The sequence below is a fragment of the Patagioenas fasciata genome, chromosome 1 (assembly GCF_037038585.1).
Source record: "Patagioenas fasciata isolate bPatFas1 chromosome 1, bPatFas1.hap1, whole genome shotgun sequence".
In the NCBI taxonomy this organism is placed as follows: domain Eukaryota; kingdom Metazoa; phylum Chordata; class Aves; order Columbiformes; family Columbidae; genus Patagioenas; species Patagioenas fasciata.
In genome coordinates, this window is record NC_092520.1 from 112,978,599 (window position 1) to 113,004,911 (window position 26,313).

The 26,313-nt window shown below is 39.4% G+C and overlaps 1 protein-coding gene across 11 annotated transcripts in view; it reads left to right on the plus strand.

Moving 5' to 3' along the window:
* The window catches only part of MID1 (midline 1), a 276,859-nt gene that overhangs the window by 246,900 nt on the left and 3,646 nt on the right, over nt 1-26,313 (plus strand). For 3 of the 11 annotated variants that reach the window (XM_071812939.1, XM_071812947.1, XM_065856425.2), the window contains exon 10: nt 448-12,115. In XM_071812939.1, the coding sequence (XP_071669040.1) occupies nt 448-796 (349 nt within the window). In that variant the 3' untranslated portion in view covers nt 797-12,115. Of the gene's footprint in view, nt 1-447; nt 12,116-26,313 lie in introns of those variants that run through there. The other 8 variants (XR_011740678.1, XR_011740679.1, XR_011740680.1 and 5 more) reach the window with 8 other exon arrangements.

Sequence of the window (26,313 nt, forward strand, 5' to 3'; positions counted from 1 at the left end):
TTCCTTCTTCTGGGCCATATATTAAAGGAGCAAGGAGAGATCAGATTAGCTGACAGATAGCAATGCATTTGAAAATCAATGAATTTCTCTGTATTCGTCTGTGTGGAAGTGGAAATCTGAGGCCCACTGATTTAAACTGAGTACTCAACAATCTTCCTTTTGAATACCAGAGGCAAGTGCTCCAAAAAATAGCCACAGCAGCCAAACTACAAACAATGTGAGGGACAACAAAATTTCCCTGACCTCTCAGACTCAAAAGAGAGATGGGGAAAAACATTAATTAAGCCTGTGCAGATATTGCAGTGAAGTGTCACTTAATTAGAACTTAACCAGTAGAAGTAAGAGGCTGGGGCATTCCAGTGAGTCCTCTGGGCTAACATTTGACTGTACTGAGAGACAAACCTGCCAGAAACCATTTGTTTCCTTGAGCTGTTTTTTATTTTGCAGGTATGCCATTGGTATTTCTTACAAGTCAGCACCGAAGCATGAGTGGATTGGGAAGAATTCTGCCTCCTGGGTGCTTTGCCGCTGCAATAACACGTGGGTGGTGCGGCACAATAGCAAAGAAATTCCCATCGAACCCGCGCCTCACCTCCGACGGGTCGGGATTTTGCTGGACTATGACAATGGTTCCCTTGCTTTTTATGATGCTTTGAACTCTCTACACCTTTACACTTTTGACATTACATTTGGGCAGCCGGTGTGCCCCACATTCACTGTGTGGAATAAGTGTTTGACCATTATAACTGGCTTGCCCATCCCTGACCATCTAGACTCCTCTGAGCAGCTCGCATGACTGCTAAAAGCCAAAAGGTAGGATGAAATGTCTTCCCGGGGTGGCCAGGAGGCTGCCCACAGGAGCTTGCCCGGAGCTGGTGGACTGCGTGGCATCCCAGCCTTTGCTGCTGAATGCTGAATCCAGCCAGAACTGAAATGAGGACAATATCTCTTTACCGTGTACTTTGTATGGAAGGACAAAAAATGGCTTTAATAATATCTTAGAACTTTCTTTTGCAGTTGCTTTTGTTTGGTTGGTTTTGTATTTAGTCTCTTACTGGAAGATTTATAAATTATTTATAAAAAAAAAAAAAAAAGGAAAAAAAAAAAGAGAGAGAGAAGGGAAAGGCTGGTATGGACACCTGGAAAATTACTTATTTGTTTTGCACATTGATGGTCCTACTAATTAAAGTTTCATCAGCCCTCTACATCATTTTATTTTACAGTGGATAAAAGCAAGAAATTGGAAGACTGAAAACTGTGCAGTGGACAAGTCAGTATACTGCAGGTTTTATTCATGCCAATATTAGCACTCTCATTACCAGTCTTACTGAGTGTGAGATCTCCTAATTTCTACTATGCACATGGGAGTGTGCAGACCAAACAGAATAAAAATAAACAACCGAGGAAGTGGAGCTAGCCAACACAGCGAAAGAAGAAATTTCAATTTACTTCTTTTCACAGGGCAGTGCTCTCTCTGTTCATAAAAAACATGTGGATTATCTCCTAGAAATGTGAGAGCATAAATCATCTGGTGATTTATGTTATTGATGGCAACATTCCCATCTACCAGTGCTTCACCTTCATCTTTGGGAAACATTGCAGTATCACTAAGGCTGTAAAAGACTGATACCATCTCCGAAATCAGCAACACTGGAGGAAAGCAGCCAATTCAAGGTCTGACTCTAGACTAAATTGATAAAGCACGACATCATTTAAGGGTTGATTGTAATGGGAGATGTCATGGTTCTGATGGTAGACATGTGAATGCTTATTGCTGATTTTACAAGGTTCAACATAGCAAGCCCAGCCAACAACTCAGAAGTGAGACATGCTCCACCTTACCATAGATTTTAAATTAAATACAAATGTTTCATTGTTGTACACTGTGTAGTCTCTATAACAAAGCAAGGAAATCTGTTTTACATGTGCTGTATGGAAAAACACTACAGCAGGAATTTGCTTACAGTTTTCATTGTCTGCTGTTGTTTGGGAAAGCACAGTTCTCCTTGTGAATGAGGAGTAAATAGCAAGTTTTCAGCAGCAGTAGGAATCTGGCCCTATGTTCATCCTGATGTTGGTGGATGAACTTGAGTGTAGGCAACCTACTATATCTCAAACTGAATCGGGCGCTTCTTATTTTCTCTTTTCCTTCTGCAGAATAGAAGTAATTTGTAATTGCTACAATGCTTATCTATAAATGATCATTTAGGGAGATGCTTGAGGCATATAACAACTTTAAAAGAATGGTTTTCCTACGGTATTTTTTTGTTACTATGCAAGTGGTAAAAATCTGCCTGTGTAGAAGAGGATAAATTGAATATCAGCTTTAAGAAAACTTTTGCTCTGTGATTTATAACTATGCTTTAGGTGTCTTTTGAAAAGGATACCTTAATGCACTTTGTTCACTAGTGGGTCCAAAGTAAAATGGTCCCAAGCTCAGCTTCTAGTTTTTTAAATACTGATTCCCCAGGTACCAACCCATACTGCAGTTTGCCTTATGATGATGTCAAAAACTTATGAGCAAGTTGAGGAATACATACATGCATATTGGGGTTTTTTTTCCCTTTTTTTCAGTAGAAAATAAATGCTTATCCATATTCCTTTGATTTCCCTTTACATGCCCTGCTAACTGCTGAATTAAATGGAGAAAAGTCTGACAGTACGTTGCTGGTACCATGTCTTTCAGCTGGGCAGCATCTCATGGTTCACAGGTAGGATCCACTGACCTTTCCAGAGTTGATATAAATAAGGGAAAATGTCTACATATAGCGAACTGCAGAGTTTATCATAGTGTCTTTAATAATACAGAAATGTGTACTCTCAAAAATGATAAGTAAATCAATCCCCAAACATTACATTTTAAAATTGAGCAAAATGTTACCAATACAGTCTGATGTACATTGCCCAGATGATCTGTCCTGGTATCTTTGGAAGGTAGTTGAGATGGCATGAAAATTGTTATAATGAGTTTACAGGAGATTACCGATGCAAAGCCATGATTAAAAGATGCAGGAGCAAAGGAGTTTTAATGTAGAATTATTGTCAAGTTTCTGCCTAAAACAAAAGGGTATATTACCAAAGTGCATGTAGCAAGGCTGTGTATCTTCTCTTTTGCCAGAAATATTAAATCTAGAAGCTGATTTCAGTAGTGGACAAACTGAAAACACTGTTCAGCATTTGGCCATACCACATCGGCAGAGATTGATCTAGATGGAACGAGTACCATGGATTTGGAAAGATCCCAAATGATCTCACATATTTTCACTGTAAAGACAGACCATGAGTCTAAACACAGATCATGGTTTTTGCCAATAGAAAAAGAATGGTCTGTTATCTACAAACCTTGCTCTATCATTTTTATTTTAACAGAGAATACTTCATTTGGAGCTAAGCCACTTTTCTCTAGTGGACTATTAATTCAGGCAGTATTCTTTGTGCATATATGTTTGTGCATACATGTATACATATGTATGGGTATGCACACACCAGTATATGCACAAATATAGTGTGTAATTTGTGTATATGCAGACATACATATATACACACACACAGAGACTTATAGGAATTAATCAGGTGTTCCTTTTTTGCTTGTTTCTTGAACACTTTCACATTCTGTATGGCTATGAGGAAACAAGTTTGCTATGAATGGTATTCTTCTGGACATTTTTTAATGAACGAAATCTGTTTATTTTACAATACTTGATTCAATGCCTGATTAATCAATAAAAACTTCCGTATGAAAATGTAGCTTCTGTGGTCTGTGGCATTTTGCATGGTCCATAGTAATCAATTGAAATCCAGGGGAACAGAAAACCTCATGTAAAAATAAAACATGGTACTTTAATGTAGTGTACAGTCTTAGATGAAAGTTTTTCTCTGATTTTTGAAAGTTTTGTGACTAGGAATGAGGTAGCATTGAGTAATGCTGTGTTTAACAAAGGCAGATTTTTGAGGAATAGTCTGCTGAGATGCAAGCAATGAATGTAGTAGATAAAGCCTGTGTTGGTATAGTGATTGTTTTGAGGGTGTGATTAAAACAAGTTGTGATTCAGCAGTTAGAGCAAACTATAGCACAACCTCTTTAGAAGAAAGTAGCAATGGCTCCGAGTAGTCAAAGGTCTTGTCTAGCATGTGGTGGTGGAATGGTGGGGAACCTGTTTCCCTCTGAGGCCAGACAAGATTTTCCTTGTGTTAGCATTCCATGTATTAATGCATGTCTAATGGGGAAAAAAATCATTCAGGAATGGGCTGTATGTCATAAATTATTTAGTAGACTGTCTGCAGCCCACTATAGTTTCCCATTGCTGGCTTTCAGAGAGCAATGAGACAGATGAAGTTGCTATATTTCCTGCCATGATTTTATTCTTTGTTTTGGGTATCTCATTGTTTTGGGCAACTTGTTGCTCAGTGAAGAGACCCCCACTGAGCAGTGGGTCCTGAGGACAGGAAGCATAAAAATCCCTCAGGTGTGGGTGCACTGTGTAAAGCTGGAAATCTGCAAGCACAGGTGAAAACCCGTGCGCATTCTTCATTATATTAGCAATAGTAAATCACTAAATAACAGTGTGCATTATCTGTTTTAATCCTGTGACATAATTGCAAAGACTATTCTTTCCTTATAAAATGCAACAGGACACTATTTCCAGCATAAAAAGTGTCAGCTATTTAATAATTTCATTTTGAGGTGGCCAGCATTTATAAGCACTATGAGGAACTATCGGCAGTGGGAGATTTCATTAAACAATTAATTGACATTGAACACAGTATAAGTATTTCTTTCTTAATTATTCTGATAAAACAAATCCTAGTAGTTCCCAGATTCTACTTTTAGTTATGACAGCACAAATCTCAGATAAAGCCAAGCACCAAAACAAAATGAGAAGTGCTAGTGTCTCTTATCTGAGTCACCAAAACTGAGGCTATTTCTTTTAATTGGAAACACTGTCTTAATTTCTGATTTAGAAGTGCAGAAGAGTTGGACCCACACAAAGGACACACTGGGCCATCGCAGTAACCAGCCAGCCCCTGATTGACCTGAACACCATTGGTGGGGCAGCATTGGGAAGCCAGTGATAAACAAAAAATATGCACAGGATGCTTATGTAGCGATGTACTAGCAATTTTTCTAATGTCTTTTCACATACTGATCTTTCCAGTAGTGGGAGTGTGTATTAAGATATAGGAATGTAAAATGCAGTATTTTCCGATGTTGTTGGGTTAGTTGCCCATTTAGAAATTAGCACAGTGTTCTGAACTTCAGCCTTCATTTTTGCCTTTTCCATATGGAGGAAAGCCCTGGTCACTCCGAAGTGATCATGATTGGTGTTCCAGGTTATGCTGAGCTACTGGTTTTTATTGTGCTTTTTGCAGCGAAATAAACTCGCCTTACCTTTTGACCTTTGATGTAGCACTGGTTCTCATGTAAAAAGTTAAGATACTAAAGAGCAATGATGTTAACAGTGTTGCAATGTGGATGAGACTCTTGGTTTGGACTGTGAGGCTTAAGGCATCTGTGTACGTAAATCTCTGTGCCAAGACAGACTGATTTGTCATTCCTGTGGGAGTTGAACAGTACAGGTGCAAGTGTTTTCTTCTGAAGTAGACTTTTGCATTAACTCCACTCTTGGAGTGGAATATTCTGTTTCTTTGATTTTTTTTAATTGGTTTTCTGATTCAAGTGCCGACTATGTTAGTAAGACTGTAAGTAAAATGATCTTTCATCATGTTACATATTTTAGCAAGTCCTACCATGTCACGTGCCTCTGGCAGGTTGCTGAACACATTAGCTGCAACCATAACCTTTGCAACATCACCTCCGATGTCTGGACTGATGTTTAAGCAGTTGGTCAAGTATATAACTTTCCAAGGTGGGCTTCATCTTGCTTTGAGTAAGGAACTCTAGCACAAATAGTGATACCAGTTCAAGGTGAGAGGCTCACATATTTCACAAAGATGTTTTAGGGAAGATATGGGCTTGAATACCATCAGCGTTGACGCAGTTCTGGCTTAGAATCATGACGATGTATTAGGAAGGCATGAAGTCTTCTGCTACAATGTGTCATTATTACTGCTGCCTGAGGGACAGAGGTAACAAAAGAGAGAGTTCTGGAGCAGTGCTGAGAGAGATCACCCAGAATGACAGGAGATCTGGAAACCTGCCACCGCCACCTGCCCTGGCGCCATGCTGCAACTCTGCAAAACAAGTCTGCACCTATTCTTCCTTTTGTTACAGCTCAGACCCCATTCACATTCCCAAATGACAGGAAAAAATATCACAATTATACGTTTGAAATCCTAACCTGAATAAAAGCAGCAGGGCAGGGATGACAGCCCCAGGCCTTGATTCTCCTTTATTCACCTAGGTTTTTACATCAGTTGACTTCAAAGGAGACAGTCCTGATTTACACAGAGGTAGGTACAAGCCCGTGAACCTCCAGCTTCCAAAGGGTCAGACCCAAGTGCAGCAGGAGTCCCTGTGTGAACAGCTTGGCATTCCTATTAAATCACGTCTTTGGAGAAAGCACGTTAGCTGCCAGCAAAACGGCAGTTTCTCATGAGCTGTTTCCCAAGGCCAGCACAGGTGTGTTTTAAAATGTATGCTTCTTTTAAAATGTAGGGTTCAATAACATTCTTCTTGGGTGAATTGTTCAGGCAATGTTTTGCTGTTTCCTCCAGTCAGGGTGGGAAAAGTTCTCTTAGCAGGTGCTGTGTTACTTTCGTTAAGAATCATGAGAACGGCAGATACATAGGTTATGACACAATGCTGCAACATAAGACTATTGTTCTTGGACTTCCATTTAAAAATGGATAATAACTGAAGAACTTTAGAAGTCTGCTTCCTCTAACTCTTTGTTCTAATTTATATGATTGTTTGAATGTATGGATATTTTTCCTCTCAAGGAATATCACCTCCTTTCTTTTTAATACACATAGACATATAGTAATTAGGAGCATTCCTGAAAATCCATGAATTCATAGAATAGCTTATAATCAAGCCTTTGAAAGACAGCAAATGGAGGTTTTGTATTTTGCATAATGTTAGTTGTTTAACAGGGAAAAAGAGCTATAGGTGTTTGGATCACTGAAACATTTAGAAAATGACAGTCAAGTGCCAAACAGAGGATGGGAAACTTTCCATTAGCAATTTATTATTTCTCCCTCATTTTTACTTTATATGAAAAACAAACTGTTCCCCTTTAAAGTATTTCTATTCTTCTTCAGTTTCTTCACCTTTCTTTTCTGCTTTCAGCCTCATTTTCAGATTTTAAAAATTTGAATAGCAAGAAGTATGTGTTTTAAAAAGTTGGATTTTTTTATTTTCTTGAAAAATTACCTTTTTCAAGATGCTCACAGAAATTGAAGTGAAAAATCAAGATACTAATGCAACATGGCAAGTTGAAAGTTGAGAATATATTCAATGTAGAAGTTAAAGAAGGAGTGCAGATAAGCCTGTCACTCTTCTACAATTCCTGAATTATTTGGTTTCATTATTGTGGGCTTAATAGCATTGCTCTCTAATTAAAAAAGTGTTATGTGACCTGATTAAGGAACACAAGCAGAGGAATAGTACATTACTTTAGGATAACCTTGGAACAAGTCTCCTTTAATAGCAATATATGTATTTAACCTCATTAATGTCAGCTCAGGTTTGCTGGTTTGTTGGGGTGTTTTTAATATTTAAATATTGTGTTCCCTCTTTAGCAGTAGTAGAAGTATGTGTCTCCTTTGGGAAGCACAGGGTCTAGTTCCTTAGGGAATTGGGAAAAAGTCCTCCCTATGACAAGTGTGCAGGTGGTGCTAGCACAGTGAGAACATCTCCCACTGGCAGGGGCAATTTGACCTATATTTCTGTTGTCTTGTCTGCCTGAGTAGCAGTGATGGCCAAACTGAGGGTGAAATAGGTTCATCCAGATCTGTGAGTGTGGGAAGAGGTGGAACGCCTCTCTGGTAGATCACAGCTAGGGATTACAACCAGTGGTATACCCAACCCAGAATTAGAAACTAGCAAATACAGATTTGTTTCTTAAAACAATCAGTTACATAGCCTTTTAATTTCTTCAAGTGACTGACCTCTCTCTCAATTTGTTCAACAGTTGAATGTTATAGTTGGAGTTGAAAATCTTTGGGTTTTTTTTTCTAACTGTTGGGGTTTTGTCAAAGTACTTTGAACACAAATGTCAGTAGTTTATGGCAGAAGGTAGAGGTCAGGAACAACATAGGACCTAGAGAATCAATACAAATGTAGACTGAGTTTGGAACAGCAGAATACTGCTCATAAACATAGTTTTCATCAGTCCTAATCCAAAATACTTGTGCAGGTGAAGAGAGAGAAACACAACTTAGTTCAGCCTTGGCATGTGCATGAATAATGGTCAGTACAAAGTAGCAGAGGGACTGAAACAATTGAAAACCTGGTTGATATTGTTTCCCTCTAACAGATGGGTCATACCATTCCTACATTGCATATATTTAGGCAATAAGGATGTATTATTAAGAAAGTTCCCTGAGTTATGCTGTACATTCTAACAAATGCAAGGCTGAGAAAATTAGCATATATCTTTGAATTATATATACAAAAAGACCAACAGAAAAAAAATATTTATTCAAAATCCATAATTCAAACAACTGTACCCAAGCCATTCTTTCTTGCTAGAACCTTGATTCTGTCCTCCTGCATCCCTCCATGGAGAGGATGAAATTGGAACACTTTGTCTTTCTGTTGTTATGAAGTCAGTGCTTGGTATTAGTGTTACTTGGAAATCTCTCAGGACGAATAAATTTAGTCAGAACAAGTACAGAGTTTTCACCAGACTTGGAGTCTGAATAAGCCATTATCCACTTTCAAGGCTGAATTACCATTGAGTTATGAATGCTTTCATGTATTTTAACTGTGCGAGAAGAAACATGTAGTATTAAGAAAAAATTAATCAATTCTGTGTAGATGTGGGAACAGATGTCATTCTGTCCAGCTACAAAGCCGCTCTTTGGTACAAGAAAATATTTTTTATGGATTTACTATATAGCGCCTGCACTTGTGATGGTTGTCATGCACACAGAAGTGCTGTAGCTCTACATCCTGACAAACTTTTATCTGTCTGTGGAATTCAAAAGCTCTGCAAATCATACTGAGGGGTGGCTTGGTGTCTGTGAGTCCAACTTTCTCTAAAAGTGTTCCCACTGGCCCAATTTTTCCTGCTTCACCAAAAGCAGAAGGAGAGGCAAGCCACCTCCCAAGGTCTTCAGCTCTAATCCTTCCCTGACCTTTCTCATGGCAGGAACAGTGTGGACACAGGCTTGCCCTTGCTCCACATCTTGTGTGGCCACAAAATTATGCTATGAAGCTTTGAGCAGTCTCCTCTGGCCAAGGAATCTGACCCTGCAGAAAGGGAGGTTAAACTGGCCCCAGTAGCAAGGTTCAGACGTTTCACCAGTAGCTCCCCCATACAAAGAGTCAGCGTGTACTTGGTGTCTGCCTTTTAGATAGCTAAAAGCTGACCAAGTGACTAATATTCTATATATTTAGCAAATAGATCACTGACATTTTTATAGTGGTGATTATAGAGTAAATCCATTTCTTTGGATATAATAAAGAAATTTATGGACAGCTTCTGACTTAAAATCCTTGCTGTCCTGAAGTAAGCAGACAATTTTTTGTTGGCCTCAGTGCTCAGTGACACCCAGATTTTGCCACTTAAAGATGAACGTGGTGAAATATTGTAAGTCACAGTTGTATTAAATGCAGACATCTCTCCTAACCAAAGACTATTCTAGCCACTGGTCCCTTGTTTTTTCAAAGGAAGTTATTTATAATAATGATTCAGTAAAATGGCCATTCAGGCAAAGTCAGTGAATGAAAATGCGTCTATTTGACCACAGAACAAACCATCTTGAAGATTATATGTATTTGCATGTGTTCTAGTGCATTGACTGTGTGCACAAGTATTTTAGACTCCAAACTGGGTTGCTTATCCAATGCTACAAAATGCTATATATTAACAATTTGTATTGTTCTAGAATTATTCTTAAAGTTTGTTTTAATAGATGTCACAATCAGATCTCCTCTGGCATTTCCTGAATTGACTGTATAACTATGAAACTGTATCAAAGCTAGAAGACTAGATACCAGTTGTCATGGCTGCATCATTCATTCCTCACACAGTAAGCATATATCAGTATGATAGACAGAGTACAAGTATTAAACTCACAGTGCCTGTGCCAAGCAGGTTTTGTTCATGGAATCAAGAGCTCCTCAGCATAATTATTTTCTAATGGAAAAATAGCCAACAATTATAAGTTAAAAGGAAAGTATAAGAGATAGCTGAGAAGTGCTGGGTCTTTAACTTTTAAGTTAAGCTGAGGTCAAAAGTACTTATTATGTAATTTATTTGCATCTTCTGCAAAGCAAGTAGGGCTGATTCTCTGAAACATAACTGAGAGTGCTTTTGATATTCATGGCAGATTGTTTTGGATGGCTATCATCCAGAAAATCTTAACGGGGAGAGAAAAATATTCTGTGGATGGATGTAAATATCCCTTTTTCCAGGGTTTTATCATAGACTCACCTCTCTACACTGTATAGATTACTTTCATAGGTTTCTTTTTATCTATTTCTAAACAGCATGAGTATTTATCTAATGATACTGTGGTGAGGTATGATTCAGCCTTCAGGTTAATAGAGTGCATAATTGAAAAAAACCCTTCACATACGAAGTATTGTTAATTGCTTGTTCTTTGTAAAAGGGAAGGAAGTGACTCAGGCTGGAGAAATGTTATAGTGAAGATGTTGATGCTCTTCAGGCTGATAGAACAAGAATCGCTCAGATAAAAGGTGAGAGCTTCTGCAGGAAGCAGTGAAAAGCAGAATATGGACAGGGCTGAGATAGTCTGGTGTGCTTTGGAGGGACCAATCTGAGGACTTCTATTAATATTAATAGTAATAATATTTGCAGAGAGTGTGGGAATAGCTTGTGAAACTGCACTGGCCCATCCCGCTTAGGGGCCATGGCATTGGAAGCAGCAGCAGAACTGAAAGGAGCTGAAATACAAGACAAGAAAGAAGGAACCAAGAACATTTTATTTTCTTTTTCTACTCATTAAAAGGAAAAATAAATGTGAAATATCCAACAGCAGGAAACAACACAGCATGAAAAACTTTTGTAAAATGATGGTCTTTCTCCTTACCTTTGTGATTTGTAGCATCAATGATTATTGAAATGGAGACAGTTTTTAAACTGTAACTTATTTTCACTGGTTATAGCAACTTGCTTCACTACTTTTGTTAATTTTCACTATTTGAACAAAATGTTCCTTCATTTCTGCTGCCTAAAACTCAGCCCATGATCCTTACTCATGTGCAAGTAGGGCCTTAGGTCCTTAGGTATTTCCCAACCCATGCAAGTGTGTATTTAACCCTATCTCCTTATAAACCCTGGGCCCTTCCAACAGCATGGTGGAAATGCAGAGCCACTTTATTCTGGTTCTGGTGACCCCTACCAAGGTTTTTGGTGAATGATGTAACTGACTTGGCAGTGTCCCTGTGAGGCCTCTAGGTCTGGGTGCTCGGTGGGTTGATGTGGCAGATAGAGGACTGATTTGTCTTTTACACAGAAGAGGCACTGATTAAGTGGCTGAAAGCAACAAAGGATGGTTTGAGGCTGAACTGCTGGAACGGAATGTGTCTGAAGGGTGGTGAGGATGTTTGATGCTGGATGATGAAGAAGTTTTGCCAAGGCATTGGTGAGGTCTTGCTATCAAGGATGTAAATTAAATGTAACTACAGTCACTGTAATCCAAAAGGATTTTGACAAAAGTTTTGTAAGGTTATTGTGCTCCAAGTGGTGTTGCAATGTGGAATTTATGTAAATGTAAATGAACTGATGTTTAGTTATTGGAATAACATACTGCAGTTGTATTGTGAGATATACAAAAATGAATGTGTAACCTAGATGATTTGGGTTAAAAAAGATGGTGCTTTGGCCGTCTGTCGGTGATTTTCTTTTACCAGGCTAAGGAAATTGTGGATATGAAAAGAAATAACAACAATTTATTAGCAAGTTTTGGACTGTATGAATGTGTCTTGATTTTTGTAATAAAGACTGTTAACTCTACCTCTTAATTTCTGTTAAAGTAAACCTGTGACTTTCAGTAATGATTTTAGTTTGGGCAGAATCAAACTTAACAAAAGTAAGAGTGGTAGTTAAACCTTTTCTAATACCAATTTAAGATAATAGTTAACAGACTAATAATTTGTTCATGAATCACTGCCTCGATAAGGAATTCCCATTGAAGGGAAATGAGGCCAAATGCAGCCACAGGTAGTTTTCTAGAAATTTACGCCAGTGATAGCCTTGAGGAAAACAGTGAATGTTGCAGTGAGGAAAAACATCAAGTCAACACATGGGTAGATTTGCCTGACTTTTTATGACCAAGGATAGCAGCCTTCATGTCAAGGAGAAGGGCTCCCAGCCTCACACCCTCACACTAGCGGAAGGTGACTCTCCTCACAAGTTTTCTCCTCCACCTAATTTCATAGAAATTGAAAGAGTTGGGGAGCATAATTGTTTTGTGGTGTAGAACTGTTGAAGTCAAGAGTAATAACAGCAAAGCTAAATTTTGAGAGGTGCACAGGTAAGGGAGAGAACAAAGAGGGGTTTTACAGGGATTAATGAGCTGTGGGCAAAATGAGTAAAATGAAGTCCAGAGGATTCTTTTCTCTTTCTCTGAATCAAATAGTTTTGGGATTATCTCTGAGTCACAAATTCCAGCCAGCAGAATAAAATAATGTTTAATTTCACTTTTGGCTGAAAGGCAGATTTCCATCACATCTCCGCAGCTTTGCTTCAGAGATACCCTATCTAGATTTGCTCAGAACTGCTCAGCGAGGTTGTGTTAGAAGAATCACACCTATTTAGTCACCTTTTATTACTAAAAAATAAAAAGTGCATGAGCCAACTACCATACATGATTTATAAATTCTATAGTTTTCCCCTGAAAGAGTCATGACATGATTAAGTAGTTAATCATTCCTTGAATTAGCATGCTGCATAACCAATTCACTCAAGGGAAATTGTTGGTGAATTCAGCATGCCTGCAACTACCACAGTCCTGTGCTGGTGTCCCACCAGCTCTCCCAAGCAGGGCTAGGCCAGGCCCAAGTGCTGGGAATGCTGAATATAGCATCCTTGCCCTTCTCTGAATATGTGTTATAGGACATATCAACACCAGTAAAGAGGTTTTAACTGGAGCACATGTGGGCCTACTGAATGAACTTAACTGAATCTAATTCTGACATGAAGAGCCATAAACATCCAGATTCGGCAGTTAGGCAATGTTTTGTTTACTGTGCTTACAGACTGATACCACATTTCCTACATTGTTGGTTTTTTGTGGGGGTTTTTTCCTCTTATTTTAGGTTTAAAGTCCCTAGTTGATTCAGTCTTCTCCCATAAATCAAGTTTTTCAAGTTTTACCATAATTTGTACTTCTTCCTTGTGGATTCTTTTTAATTGATCTGCACTGCTTTTACTACAAAGGCAATACCCAAAACTGGATATAAAATTCAGTGTAAGACTTTAACAGATGTTCGGAGCAGAAGGGTAAAAACAATCGTCTTTCGGGTCTTCAAACCCCAATATGGTGCTTGCCTTTCTCATGACACCACAGCAATTCTGAATAAATTATCCGTCACAGTCACTGCAATCCCTGTAGGCTCTTCAAAAGTCTTACCTCCAGTCTGCCTTCACCTTACGAGGAGCATGTCTACTTTTAACCCCACCTTGTCAGGATCATGTTTATTTTCAGTTCTGTGCTGCGATGAATTTACAATCTGGTTTTGTGTCAGCTGCAAATGCAATAAATATATATCCTCTGTTCCACCTCTCCAAGGTGTCTGGGAGCTAACCAAGAAGTGTTCAGCCTGAGACAGACCTTCTCTTCCTCTGAGGAATACCCATCAGTGCCATTGTTGTGACAGTGAACTTAATGATAGCTGGTCTCTGAGGGGAGTTTTTTTAATTACTCTCATATGTGTTTGTGGTAGTTTCAAGCTGATAATATTTCCCTTGTTTGCTTCTCAGATTGTCACAGGAAACAGTTCTAGAACCTTCACTAACTACTAACTACAAGACAAGTAATCTCTCTTGTTTCTTCCCAGATCTGGCTACCCTACTGTAGAATTAAATAAGATTTGTCAGATACATTTGTTCTTGACAAATGCATGTTAACGTCTATTCATGTTGAAGCTATTTTCCAGGTGCTTACCAATTAATTTTACATGAGCAGGCACATAAAAAGCTAACAATGATGACTGGTACTCTAAAATAAATTATTTTATTATTTTTCCAAAAACTGCTAAGTGTTTCCTCCAGCTTCATATGCAGTATAAAACAAACAAACACAAATAATTTCAGAGCAGATGAAAGAGGAAATAGACATTCTATGAGGTGTTTGATTCCAAACTAAGGCACTTAAATGCCAACATGTGAGTAGTGTCTAAGCATTAGGCCTCTAGTGCCATTCAAGAAACCCCAGGGCATGGGAGATGTCTATGGGGGCTGGCAGATGTGCCATAGGATCTACAGGAGACACAGCTTCTCCAGAGCAGCAGGCAAAGTGCTCTAGACACATAAACTGGCCCATAGTTAACAACTGGGTCATCCCTTGGTTGACCTAAATTAATTGACCTTAATTTTGTCGTTTAAATCTCTAATGGAATCTCTGATCATTCAGTTTTATGTTACTGATGAACTTTGATCCCCTGTTTTTGGTAGGCCTTCTTGGGCATATCATCTTGAGGCGCAGGCTAAAAGGAAAAAACAAACAAACAAACAAACTTTTTTTTTTTTCCTGCCTTTTAGAATACAGTTATTTTTATGTATAATGGAAAGGAGGAGGAGAGTATTTTCCATTTGCTATATCCTCCTTATGGCAGACTTATCAGTAGTTCATTTAACTGCTTTTCCACCAGTAATTACAGTGAGTCAGAAACCATTCCCACCACTGCCACTTGCATTTGAATTACTGATGGTGTCTCTCGAGCTTTGAAAAAAAGTCAAGAAACGAAGAAAAGGGATTCACGTATTGGTCTGAACTTAGAAAAGTCCTTATTGAATACAATAAATCCCTAGCCTAATCCAAGAACAAAAGAGAACATATGAAAAAATCTCATACCATTGAGAATCTGGGTAGCACTGTGATGCAAATGGGGAATCTTAGAATCAGAAAAGAATATGCATAAGGAAACAGAAAGAGTCAGCTGCAGTTATTTTTACTTCCACAGAAAAAGCTAACAGGTGCCCTTTATCATATTTGAAGATGTATATAGCAGAAGGCATTAGTTCCTTTGTGCCGTGTGATTTATTAATTTACGGCTAGATCTCTGCTCCCAGAATGACACTTACTGCAACAGCTAAAGGTGCGCAGAGGTTTGGGGCTGCCTCCATGCTGCTCTCCTCCACACACACTGCAGAAGGATAGATGTTTTTGGCTTTCACTGGGGGACCAGGTGTTCTGCCTGAGAAAAGTGAAGAGTCCGCTCTGTGCCCCTAACAGAGGCCACATATGTACTCAGAATGCAGCTGCCAGGTCTCCGTCTGTCTGTGCATCTCATCTGCTTACAGCCTGGAAAACCCCAGGCAGGAGACTCATCTTCTGCAGCAGCCCCCTTGGCTCTGCAGCAGCACCACTGCCAGGGTCTGAGCCCCAGCCCCAGGCTCCTGCTGACCTCCACATATCCTGACAGCTCTCACAGTTCAGGGCTTGTCTCCTGCATTCCATACACATATGGGGATCAAAATTAATGATGGCAGCATGTTGTCTTCAGCATTAGCAGGGACACCATTATATACCTCATTATTTTCTCCTTTAGGTACATCCACCTTGGCAAATGCTCAGTTTTTAAGCTGGCCATATACAAGCCACTTCTGGTCTGGAAGCTGTAGAGCTCTGTTAACATTGGCCTTTTCCAAGTTAACATAAAAGGTTACAAGGCAAAATAATGTTAATTTCTCTTTTGCAATGTAACTCCCAATCTAGCAGAGCCACATACTTTCTAGCTGAGGTAGGCTCACAGATTACATTCACAGAGTGTGGGTCTTCTCTACCTGTATGTGTATCCATGCTTCAACCAATTACTATCTCATCCATCAATGTAAGTGAAATACAAACTAAGTCTTCATAAAATGGATTTGAAATGAAAACATTTTTTAAGTGTCCTGGCAACAAGACTTAGCAACTCTTTTCCCAATATGCTTCTTTTAAAAAAACCACAAATTCGTAGCCTTGCATTTTTTTCCAGAGTTATATCAGTGAATTTAATTCAAATTCCCAACTGGTTTGGAGATGCTTTTTTCGTGCTTTAAAATACATATATATAAAGTTAAAGAAAAAATGCATTCAAAAGTTCAAAAACGATTCAATGTTTGTTTCAGGAGCAATTTAAATTTAATATTAAAAACTGAAAAGGCAAGTGAATGCTGTGATTTCTGGTCAATGAACAGCTATAACGTGAAGCACAACAAGCAATCTTAAATGCATTACAGTTGCTAAGAATCTTGTCATTTTCATTGTGAAGCTAATTAAATTACAGAAACTTCCCTTTCATTTTTTCAGTGTCTCCAGGCCAGATGCTGCCAGGTCAGCACTTCACACCCTGTGAAGTGCTTGGGAGCAAGCATCAGCTTCACCTTGCAGGGGAATTGTCGGAGTAGGATGAGTTATGTCTGGTAGGAAGAGAAGGTGCTTGCAGGACCTTGATAAGGGCCTTAGTCATTTAAGGAACATTTTTATCCCAGTCTAATAGTAAATCAGGGCACAGATTCAGTAAATAAATGTGTATATATTCACACTGGATATTACCTACCTTTAATATTTTGTGTAAATAAATGAAAATTTCATGCGGATAGGTATCTAGATATCTGGAATGCTAGTTTAAAGCCCAGAGGGGAAGACTAGCTACTTCTCTGTTTTCTGTGGAGGGTGGTCTTGGAGGCCAACTCTGGGCTGGGGGCTCACCCCTCCAAACAAGCCCACTGTAAGCATGGCAATAAGAGGGACAGTAAAATCGTACACAAGCCCACTGTGAGCATGGCAATAAGAGGGTCAGAAACATGTCCTTTGGAGGAACTAGGCACTGTGTGCAAGTGTTGCAGGGCAGCCTGCAGGACAGGCAGGGAGGGCACACCACAGGGTGTCAGGTATGGATCTGGGTCTCTCCGAGGATATTGCCATGGCTGATACAACCCTCTGTATAGGGGTCCTGTTAGCTGGATGTCATTCAGCCTGTGCAAAGACTCAAGGAAGGACTATACACAGTTTGTGAGTACACAGCATGTATTTATTGGCTAATAGGCAGTAATATTTTTACCACTCACTGGCGAGGCGTTGCTGGCGTTGCAGCCACCTTTCAGGCAGGGAAGTGCCAACCGTCATTGCCTGGCTGAACCTTCATCTCGCTGAGGTGCCATCATCTGCCTCTGCTTCCACCATCAGCTGGCTTTACAGCCTTCGCAAGCATATTTCTCTCCGAAGTCCTGGACTAACCATTACAGACTCACTCCTGCCTTTGTTTTCACTTTTCTTTGCTCTTGTGGCTTTAGCTGAGGAGAGGCCTCAGGGACCCCCGGCAGCACTTCTGTGGGAACAGTGCTGAGCCAGGCTCACAGCAGCACCTTGCAGAGCTGACCCCAGGGTCTTATCACCCTCAACCTTAAAACCCAGTTTCATTCAGTGATTTACACCGGTACCTTCCAATGTGAGTGTGTCACCTATGGGTGCCCTCAAGGTGGATTTCAGTAGATGAAGAGTTCTTGTACCAGAAGTGTTCCAGTGATTAACAGAATTATCGTTTTAAAAAAATAAATCTTACCTTAATTCCAGTTTTAATTAATCTGTTTTCAACTGCACACGAAAACACAAAATTCAAATTGAAAATATTTTTTTTGAGATTTAGATACACCTGAAACAATGGAGATGGAAAGTTTTTTAGAAGAATAACACTTTTAGAACTTGACATTATATATATGACTGTTTGGGGAAAAAAAAAAGCTTTTTGGGGAAAATGATCTTTTACCCTTACTGTTTAAATCATCAGATAATTCAATAAACAGAGGAGCATGTCTCCCTGCTTGTCATATTCTCAGCTTCAATCTCAGCTATAAAAAAGTTAGACCATTGTTAAGACTTAAAAACCCCTACTGTGAAAGGGAAATGTAATAACCTTTGCTGTATATAGACCAGGTGTCATTCCCTAACAAGCACTGTTGATAGAGTGATGTTTAATCTTTGATGGTAATATCTAGGATGTATTGAATTGCAATAAAAAAACACTTTCCAGACACAGTATCTTCCAGGATTATAAAATCTATGGACAAACCATATGATTCTGTACAATGGTATTAAACAATGACTAGTAGTGCCAGGGAAATTTGGGTAATGTTGTAACTTTGATCTCTTACGTGGGAAAAATCTAGAGTGTATAATAGCTTTATTAAGTGGCAAGATTTTGTTCCTGTGTATCAGGTCAGCAATAAATTCTTACGTTACCACTGTTATAAAACTCAGTAACGGAAACCTGAAGCTGTGTTATATGACTCTCCCCTAGGAAGGCTCGGTGATTCACTTCTCTCAGTGCTGCACAATGATGTTAGGAAGCGCTAGATTTACACAAACTGTGAACCAAACTCAGTACTACACAATTGCAATTCAATGTACCACTATTGAAAAAATCGTTTGGTTATCACGATCAACGTGGATTCTCACTGAAAGAAGAATTTGGGAGGCAAGAAAGGTTATTAAAATACACTGAGAATTCTGCATGAGTCTCGTGTCTCTTAGGGTCTTTGCCTAGAATATCTTTGCATTTCTGTAAGACCCAGCTCATTGTTACCACTGAAAAGTAAAATCCAGGTTTCAAAACAGCCATGACCACAAACTGGAACCCAGGAGAAAGTTGAGATAAAAGTTTAATGTGGCTCTGGCAGCTTAGCACAAGGTAGAAGTTTGCCTGTGTTCCAGAGCTTGAAACACACCTCATTTCCATCTCTAGACAAGAGTAAAGTATGTTACAGAATTCGTGGGAAGGCATTAAGCACGTTGCAGCCAGGGTAATTTTAAAATGAACTGGGATTAATCTTGCCTTGCAATTAAATGCTAATCATTTAGCCTAAACTAGCACTTATCTTCCTGCTATAGCCAAGGGAGAAGGACAGACACCTCTAAAGAGTGATTATTCCACCCTCTGCTGAATAACCTGGGATGAATCACCTTTCATAAGTGTCTTTAAGTCTCCACAGATTACAGAAGGAGTCTAGATGGTTAGCTAAACTCACAACTTTATTTTGAGTCAGCTTAAACTAGATGAGAGTAATTCCGCTGCTGGTGATTAAACTAATGTGTTTTTCACTGCTAGTATCAATTTTCCAGAAAATTGTTAAATGCATCCACTTCTATCCAGTCTCATAAACAGAGGAAAACATGGAAATGGACAATGATATATCAGCTAGTGCATTCTTTTCTTCCAGGTATCGTTATTTAAGTCGGGTGTGGATATTCTGAGTCAGCAGATTTTCCTCCAGATACTGTTTCCTACTAAAGAGAAAAGCAATCTTATGATGTTGCTGGCTATGCCAGAGCATCATCAGCCTTCACATAATATCCCGTCATAATCACAAACATTATATTTATCTTTTGAAAATATGAAAACAAACAAAAAACAAACAAACAAACCTACCTTTGGGCTAGAAAGACTGTTGTCTACCATGAGTCACTGACTTCTGCTAAGGAGGAATAATTAAAACCACAGTAATGTCAGTTGCTCCAGGTATGGTAAGTTTATAACTCATGCTCTTCAGTTCTGGAGCTACAGATAGCCAAACAATAGGAGCTTTAGGATAAGATTGGTATTTATTGTCCTAAGTAATATTAGAGTACCTCGAGGACCAGTTCAGTCAAATTATGAAGCATGATGGCAGATGGCACACACTTTTCGTTCTCCACCTCTCAGCAATTTTCCCGGACTGGAGATAGGGAAATGGGTGATGTGGCTTGTCTAACCTCCTTATTCTTTTTGAAACTATGGCTGTTTTCACGGAGCTTGAAAAGCCAGCTTTTTGGAAGACGGTGTTGATAATTTCCATTAGCAGCAGACAGAAGTTTTTCCACTGGCTTTCAACAGTCAGGGAGACTACAAATCTGCTTTGTAGGAGGCAGCTCACATAATCCTAGGGGTTTCTAGAGTTTCATTGTGTTTAATGGAGTTTCATTATGATGGGGTAGTGAGGTGGTTAATACCTACCAGACCAACTGAAAGTTTTCTGCCCCTGTTTCTGTCGCATTTAGTTAATTTCTCCTGCAAAGTAAGATGAGAGCTCTTTGCAACAGGCATGTTTAATTCAAAGACATTCAGTCCTTAAATGTCAGCTGTAACTGACCTTTACTGCTTACTGATCACACTGTTCTTAAGCAGAAATGAAAATACAGATAATATACAGGCAGATAGATAGACACATCCAGACACAAAAAACAGCCTTTACACAGAGGTGTCATGCATAGGGCTTCCTACCGTCCACAATTCCTTATCCCAATTCCCTGCTCATTGCAGGGGGGGTCAAAAGTGGCCGAGAGATCTGGGGCTATTCAGCCTGGAGAAAAGGAGGCTGAGAGGAGACCTTATCACTGTCTACAGCTACCTGAAAGGAGGTTGTAGCATGGAAAGTGTTGGTCTCTTCTCCCAAGTAACAAGCGATAGGATGAGAGGAAATGGCCTCAAGTTGTATCAGGGGAGGTTTAGATTGGATAGTAGGAGAAATTTCTTCACCAAAAGAGTTTTCAAGCACTGGAACAGGCTGCCCAGGGAAGTGGTGGAGTCACCATCCCTGAGGTGTTTAAAAGATGCATTGTTAAGGTTCTTAGGGACATGGTTTAGTTCCTTAATTTGCCAAAAATCAGCTTTTCTGAAGGGAAAAAAATATTTAGCTAGCCACTTAACTAAGCAGCCAGCCACTGAATCTGCATAGAAAGGCATCAGTGTTCCCAGCAAAAACCCTGGTCATGTTCAAATGAAAGCAGCCCCGAGGAAATCAAATCTCCTTATTTTGTGGTGGTTTGCATAGTAAAGCAATACCAAGAGTGGCAAGATCTCTCTTTCTCTGCTTGAGGTCTTGCAGCCAGCGTGTGAGGCTAAAGAGCTGGAGAGAAGCTGAGGAGTTGGGCTAGAAATCCATATTTCCCAGACCCACACAAAGCTGACTGTGCAACAGGCACTTCTGAGAGGGAGGAAAACCGTTCTAGCAGAGTAAACCCTGCTCCTGTTCACACAGGCAGCTTGGACCAGGAATAATCACCCTGAAACAGAAAAGGTCTGGTCTCAGCTCAGCTTCCCTGGGTGTCCCACAGAAACCAGTGTAAAACAAATCCAGCCTCAAAATAAATGACTAGAGTTTCTATCATTGCTTTTATGCTTGCAACTAAAAACAAACCAAAACAAAACTAGACTAGTACATTGTTGGGAAATCAGCACAAATGGCAGGACTGCTAAAGGACATGTCAGGATTTTGCCATATGCAAATTTTTGTCTTTGTGTGATTTAATGAGACAATCATCTTGCTAGATAATTTTAGCTGACTATCATTTATCTTTATTATTGTATCAGTTGTAATTACAGAGCAAATTATTGACATCATGAGGAATTAAAACTGCTCATTTAGCTCCTGTGCTTTGTTAAGATTTCCTTGATCTTTTACACCTTTTTACTATTTTGAAAAGTCATTCTCAGCAAATTTGAGACCTTGCTGAGACGACTGTGAAACAACTGTGCATTCTTTCAGTGAGACATGCATGCCACAGGGCACAATGAAGTAAAAAAATACACCTTGTGCCTAGGACCAAGAGGCATTTCTCTCTACAGGGTATCAAATCTAACTCTAGCTACTGTCAGTTATGTCTACCGTTCATTGTTACCCCATGGCTCTTCACAGCTCCGGCAGGGATTTCTAATAACTATGTTGTAAATCTGTCATCATTTTCCTTGCTAATTCTGAGTTACTTTTCATCTGACAACATGCCTAAGAGTATATCATGGAACTTTTTTTAATACCAGATGAAAGGCAGATGGGAATAACTCTTTTTGTTAGTTCCCACTCACATCTCTCTTCTTCCTCCAAATGTGTCCCCATTCCCTTTTCCATGAAGTTTTGAAGTTTCACTTTTTTATTTTTCTTCCCCCAAATGGTCTTACAGCACTTTTTTTCTACTGTGGGGCTCTTAATGCCACAGCTTCCCACTTACAGTCACTGTCTCGACATCACGCAGAGAGTGTGGGCACAGAGATGGGCAGGCATCAGCTTTCAATTTGTTTCTCGATTATACTTTCCACAGCAGGAAGAGTGGGGGGTCACAGAAAGTGTTTCAAAATCATGATCAAAAAGCTACAGATGTTGCACCAGAGATGGAGAGGATCCAGATAAAAATCAGAAGTTTAGCAGGTTCCTAGATTTAAAAGCCGGTTGATACATACAATAGGAAGAAAAGGAGGAGCGGGGGGGAGGGGCGGGAAGGAAGAAAAGAAAAGAAAGGGAGCTGAGCAGGAACCATAACGGAAAACACTATAAAATAGGAAAAATTGCATATAAATAGGTAAATGGGATACTGAAAGGAAAAAAAAACATGGTCTCTGCTTCCCTATCCTTGGTACTGCTTCAGGTGTTCAGGGCTCCAAGTACCTGTGTTTTTCAGAAAGACTCTAAGTATTCAAATGCTGGAAAACAGATGCTTTGACAGCTCCTGCATTCCTCCTGCTAACTGTCAAAGACTGTAGTAACACACTGCCTGGTGGTCTCAACTGAAATATTAAAAACCCCCTGCTGCAGACAAGCCATTCATTGCTGACTCAAAAAGGGATACTTTCTTAGCTGGTGGAAAAACCCCTGACAAGTGAGATTGGATTTCTTGGTATTCTTTAAAAATTTCACGAGACCTTTATTTTTACCTCACTTCTGTATGGAATACTAACTGGAAATTGCCACTGACCAAACAAGAATCGTGTCATGAAAACATTTAATATGCAACAATGTACCTTTTAATATAACTCTCAGTTTCAAAAAGAAAGTCTGCTGCATTAGTGTATCAAAGAAGCATATATTGTCTGAAAATCACAGGTAATTTGTAGGTATCTGTTGTTGTCTGACCCTTCATTTTATCTACCACATATTTTTATTTATCATTGGATACAGAAACACCAAACAAGGTTTGAGCTCTGTTGTCTTCGGGAGTGTACAAGTTCAGGACAAGAAATGAGCTAATCAAATGTCTAAAGAAATGTGTGTGTGTGCATGCTTGCATTACTTGCAAGCATATCAGTCTTTCCCTTTGTCTGAGTTTTATGCGTGGGTGCTTCCATATGTGCATTAAAAAACAACATATGTCAGCACACACAGGTATGAAAACTGAAAAATTGTCACATGGCAAAAGGTTTTATTGCAAACATGTTTTAATTACTACATTTCTAAAAAATTAGCGTTTTTTACTTCAATAGGTATACCACAGAGTAGTGGAGTTTGAAAGGGACCTCTGGAGATCATCTCATTTTAGGCTTCCAGCCTCTGCCATGATCAGCACGGACCCTGCTTGTCCCTCAGGCTTCTCTTGTAGCCACAGAGAAACTTGGGTTGCTCTCCGTTTCACCATCCCTCAGGCCGTGCAGCCTGCTGACCTCCTCTCCCATTTCCTTCCCCTGTTGACCTAGAGCTTCCCCCACATATGCAGGCTGCAAGTGAGGAGCCCCGCTACCCTCATCCCCAGAGGGAGGCACCGGGCACCCCTCAGTGCCCTGGATCTTCATTTTCCTGGGGGACCTTGCTCTGTGTCAAGGCCTCTGCTGTGCCAGTGGATGCTGGGGAACCATGCTTAGTGGCATGTCACCACCATTGTCAAGCATGTGTACAGGGTTTCTGCCCCTCTCTTGTGCATCATTCTGCACCAACTGCTGCACCAAGTGCTGTGCCTGTTGACTGCCTTTGCTGGCTGCATGTGTTCTTCATGGTTTGCTCAGTCTCCATTCAGGTCATCTGACAGTTCCCTCTTCATAAAAATTTCCAAGTTTTTATAGCACGCCATCACATATTTTATGCATGCTTATAGAGAAATGCCTGAATGCTGAAACATTGCTCATAGTCTTGTCCTTGCTCTTCTGTCTATACATAATGTATAAAGAACAGGTTAATGACTTAGGTATATTGAATATACTTTTGCATATAAATAAATGATTAAACAAATTAAATCACATACACACGTGTGCCTGTGCATGTGAGGAAACATCCAATAGGACAGGCATTTTGCATAGGACCCATGGGGATGTGAAAGGTGTTGCCACAATTCCTGAAAGCTCAGAAGCCAAATTTGCCAGGCTCATTTAGGGGCCTGAAAAACTCTAGGCCCTGTATCAGGCCATATTTGGCTTTCAGATTGGGATTTGCCACTACCAGCACTGTGGTGGCAAAGACAGGCCAGAGTTTCATGCCTGGCTGCCGTAACACCAGTGTCTGTGTTTGCTTAGGGAGCTACCTTGGTAGAAGGTGTTCTGGGAAAATGGGACTTAGTGTCTGAAATAATTTCCTTCACTTGGACAGCTAGAGTAGTGGTTAGATGACTTCTACAGCAAACTGAGAGCTCTGGAATTATAAGTGTGCCCTGGTGGACCAGCTGGCCAGCTTGGAATATCAGGAGAACATCTGATCCACTGGATTCTGGGAAGCAGGGGAGCCTGCACCACCTTTCTTACTGACATTGGGCTGTCATGCAGACAGGAAAGCCAACTTGTGGGACTTGCTTGTAGGTTTTGGATGAAAAAAAAAAATTCAATCAAAATATTTCATGATGGTAAATAACTCCCTGTGCAATGAAAGCTACTATTTCCACAGGCAAAACAGAAGAAGAGCTTAGAGGAAAAAATATGCAACTAGAGATGACTTGCTCTACCAATAAGTGTACTAGGCTAGAAGTTTGTCAGGACCAGTAATTGCTTGTTTCTTGTTCTGTGTTATAATGCTGTACAAGTAGCGTAATGATGAGACAGTAAGTGTTATCAATCCAATCACCACTGAAATATTCCTGAAAACATTCGAGGAATTTCAGGTTACATAAAAATCTGTGAACTTTTTGTTGTTGTTTTAAGACTTTTCTTGGAATAATTCTTACTGCTTTAGAAATATTTTAAAAAGTAGCTCATATGTGTTTTCCTTATTGGTTTTTTTTTTGGAAAAAAATAATTAACAAAAGAACAAAGGCATAGCCACACCAACATGCTACAAAAGTCTCACCTGTCTGTGAAAAATATATACAGCAAGTCAAGCACAGAATTTGCAATTGTCTGTCATTTTTTCCAAAACATGATGAGTGTTAAATACTGAACAGTGTATCCAAGGACTGTTTGTGTTGGGTTTTTTTTCTGTTTTGAGATTCTGAGATTTCCAGAGATGTCTGTATCCTCTCATAGAGACTGAAATTGTATTCCTGAAGCAAATTTCTTACAGTACTTCTGCATCCTTAAAAGTCATTGACAAGAAATAGTATCTCTGAGAGATACTGCTGAAGTTGAAGTCCAGTCCAATTAGTCATTTCCTTGTCTGTGAATGACTGTTCCCTCTACACCCCTTTTTAAATTATATAGCTCAGTCTAGTTTTCAAATGACCTCAGAGCCTTTAAAAAAAACCTAGTGACAGAGCTGAACAGTACAGTTGTAGAAATATGTCTCAACGGAAGAAAAAGTTTATTGACCTTCTGAATATTCAGGAATGCAATACAATGATTTAAATTACATGAATCTTTACATATAATTAAACGTACTTTAAGTATCCCTATTGGGACTCTACATCAGAGTTCAAACCAGAACTAGTACGTTGATATATTTATTGTCTGCCAATAATATAATGTATGTTTTGGTCAGGTAAGGGAGCCAACAGCTAGGGAATTATTTGTTAGAAAAGGGAAAGATTGTTTATCCATGTTGTGATGAGCCTAACTTAAGAGTTTGAACCATTAGAGAAGAAAACCATGTTTAAAATTCCCGTTTTTATTATTTCAGTGAGTCATTCTGGTTTCACACCAGAATCCAGTTTTTGCCATTCTAAGCCTGATGTGAAGTTCCTATTACAAATGGAACTAAGACTTTAGCATCTCCTACAGTTCATTAAAACTTGCACTTATTTTTCTGATCTTTCCTTCCACACATCCTTTAGCAAATGTTGTCTCAAATTGACCATTTGTCTAGTGCATAACCAGGTGGATTTGTGTTCTTAGACCAGTTGTAGGGAAACAAGGAT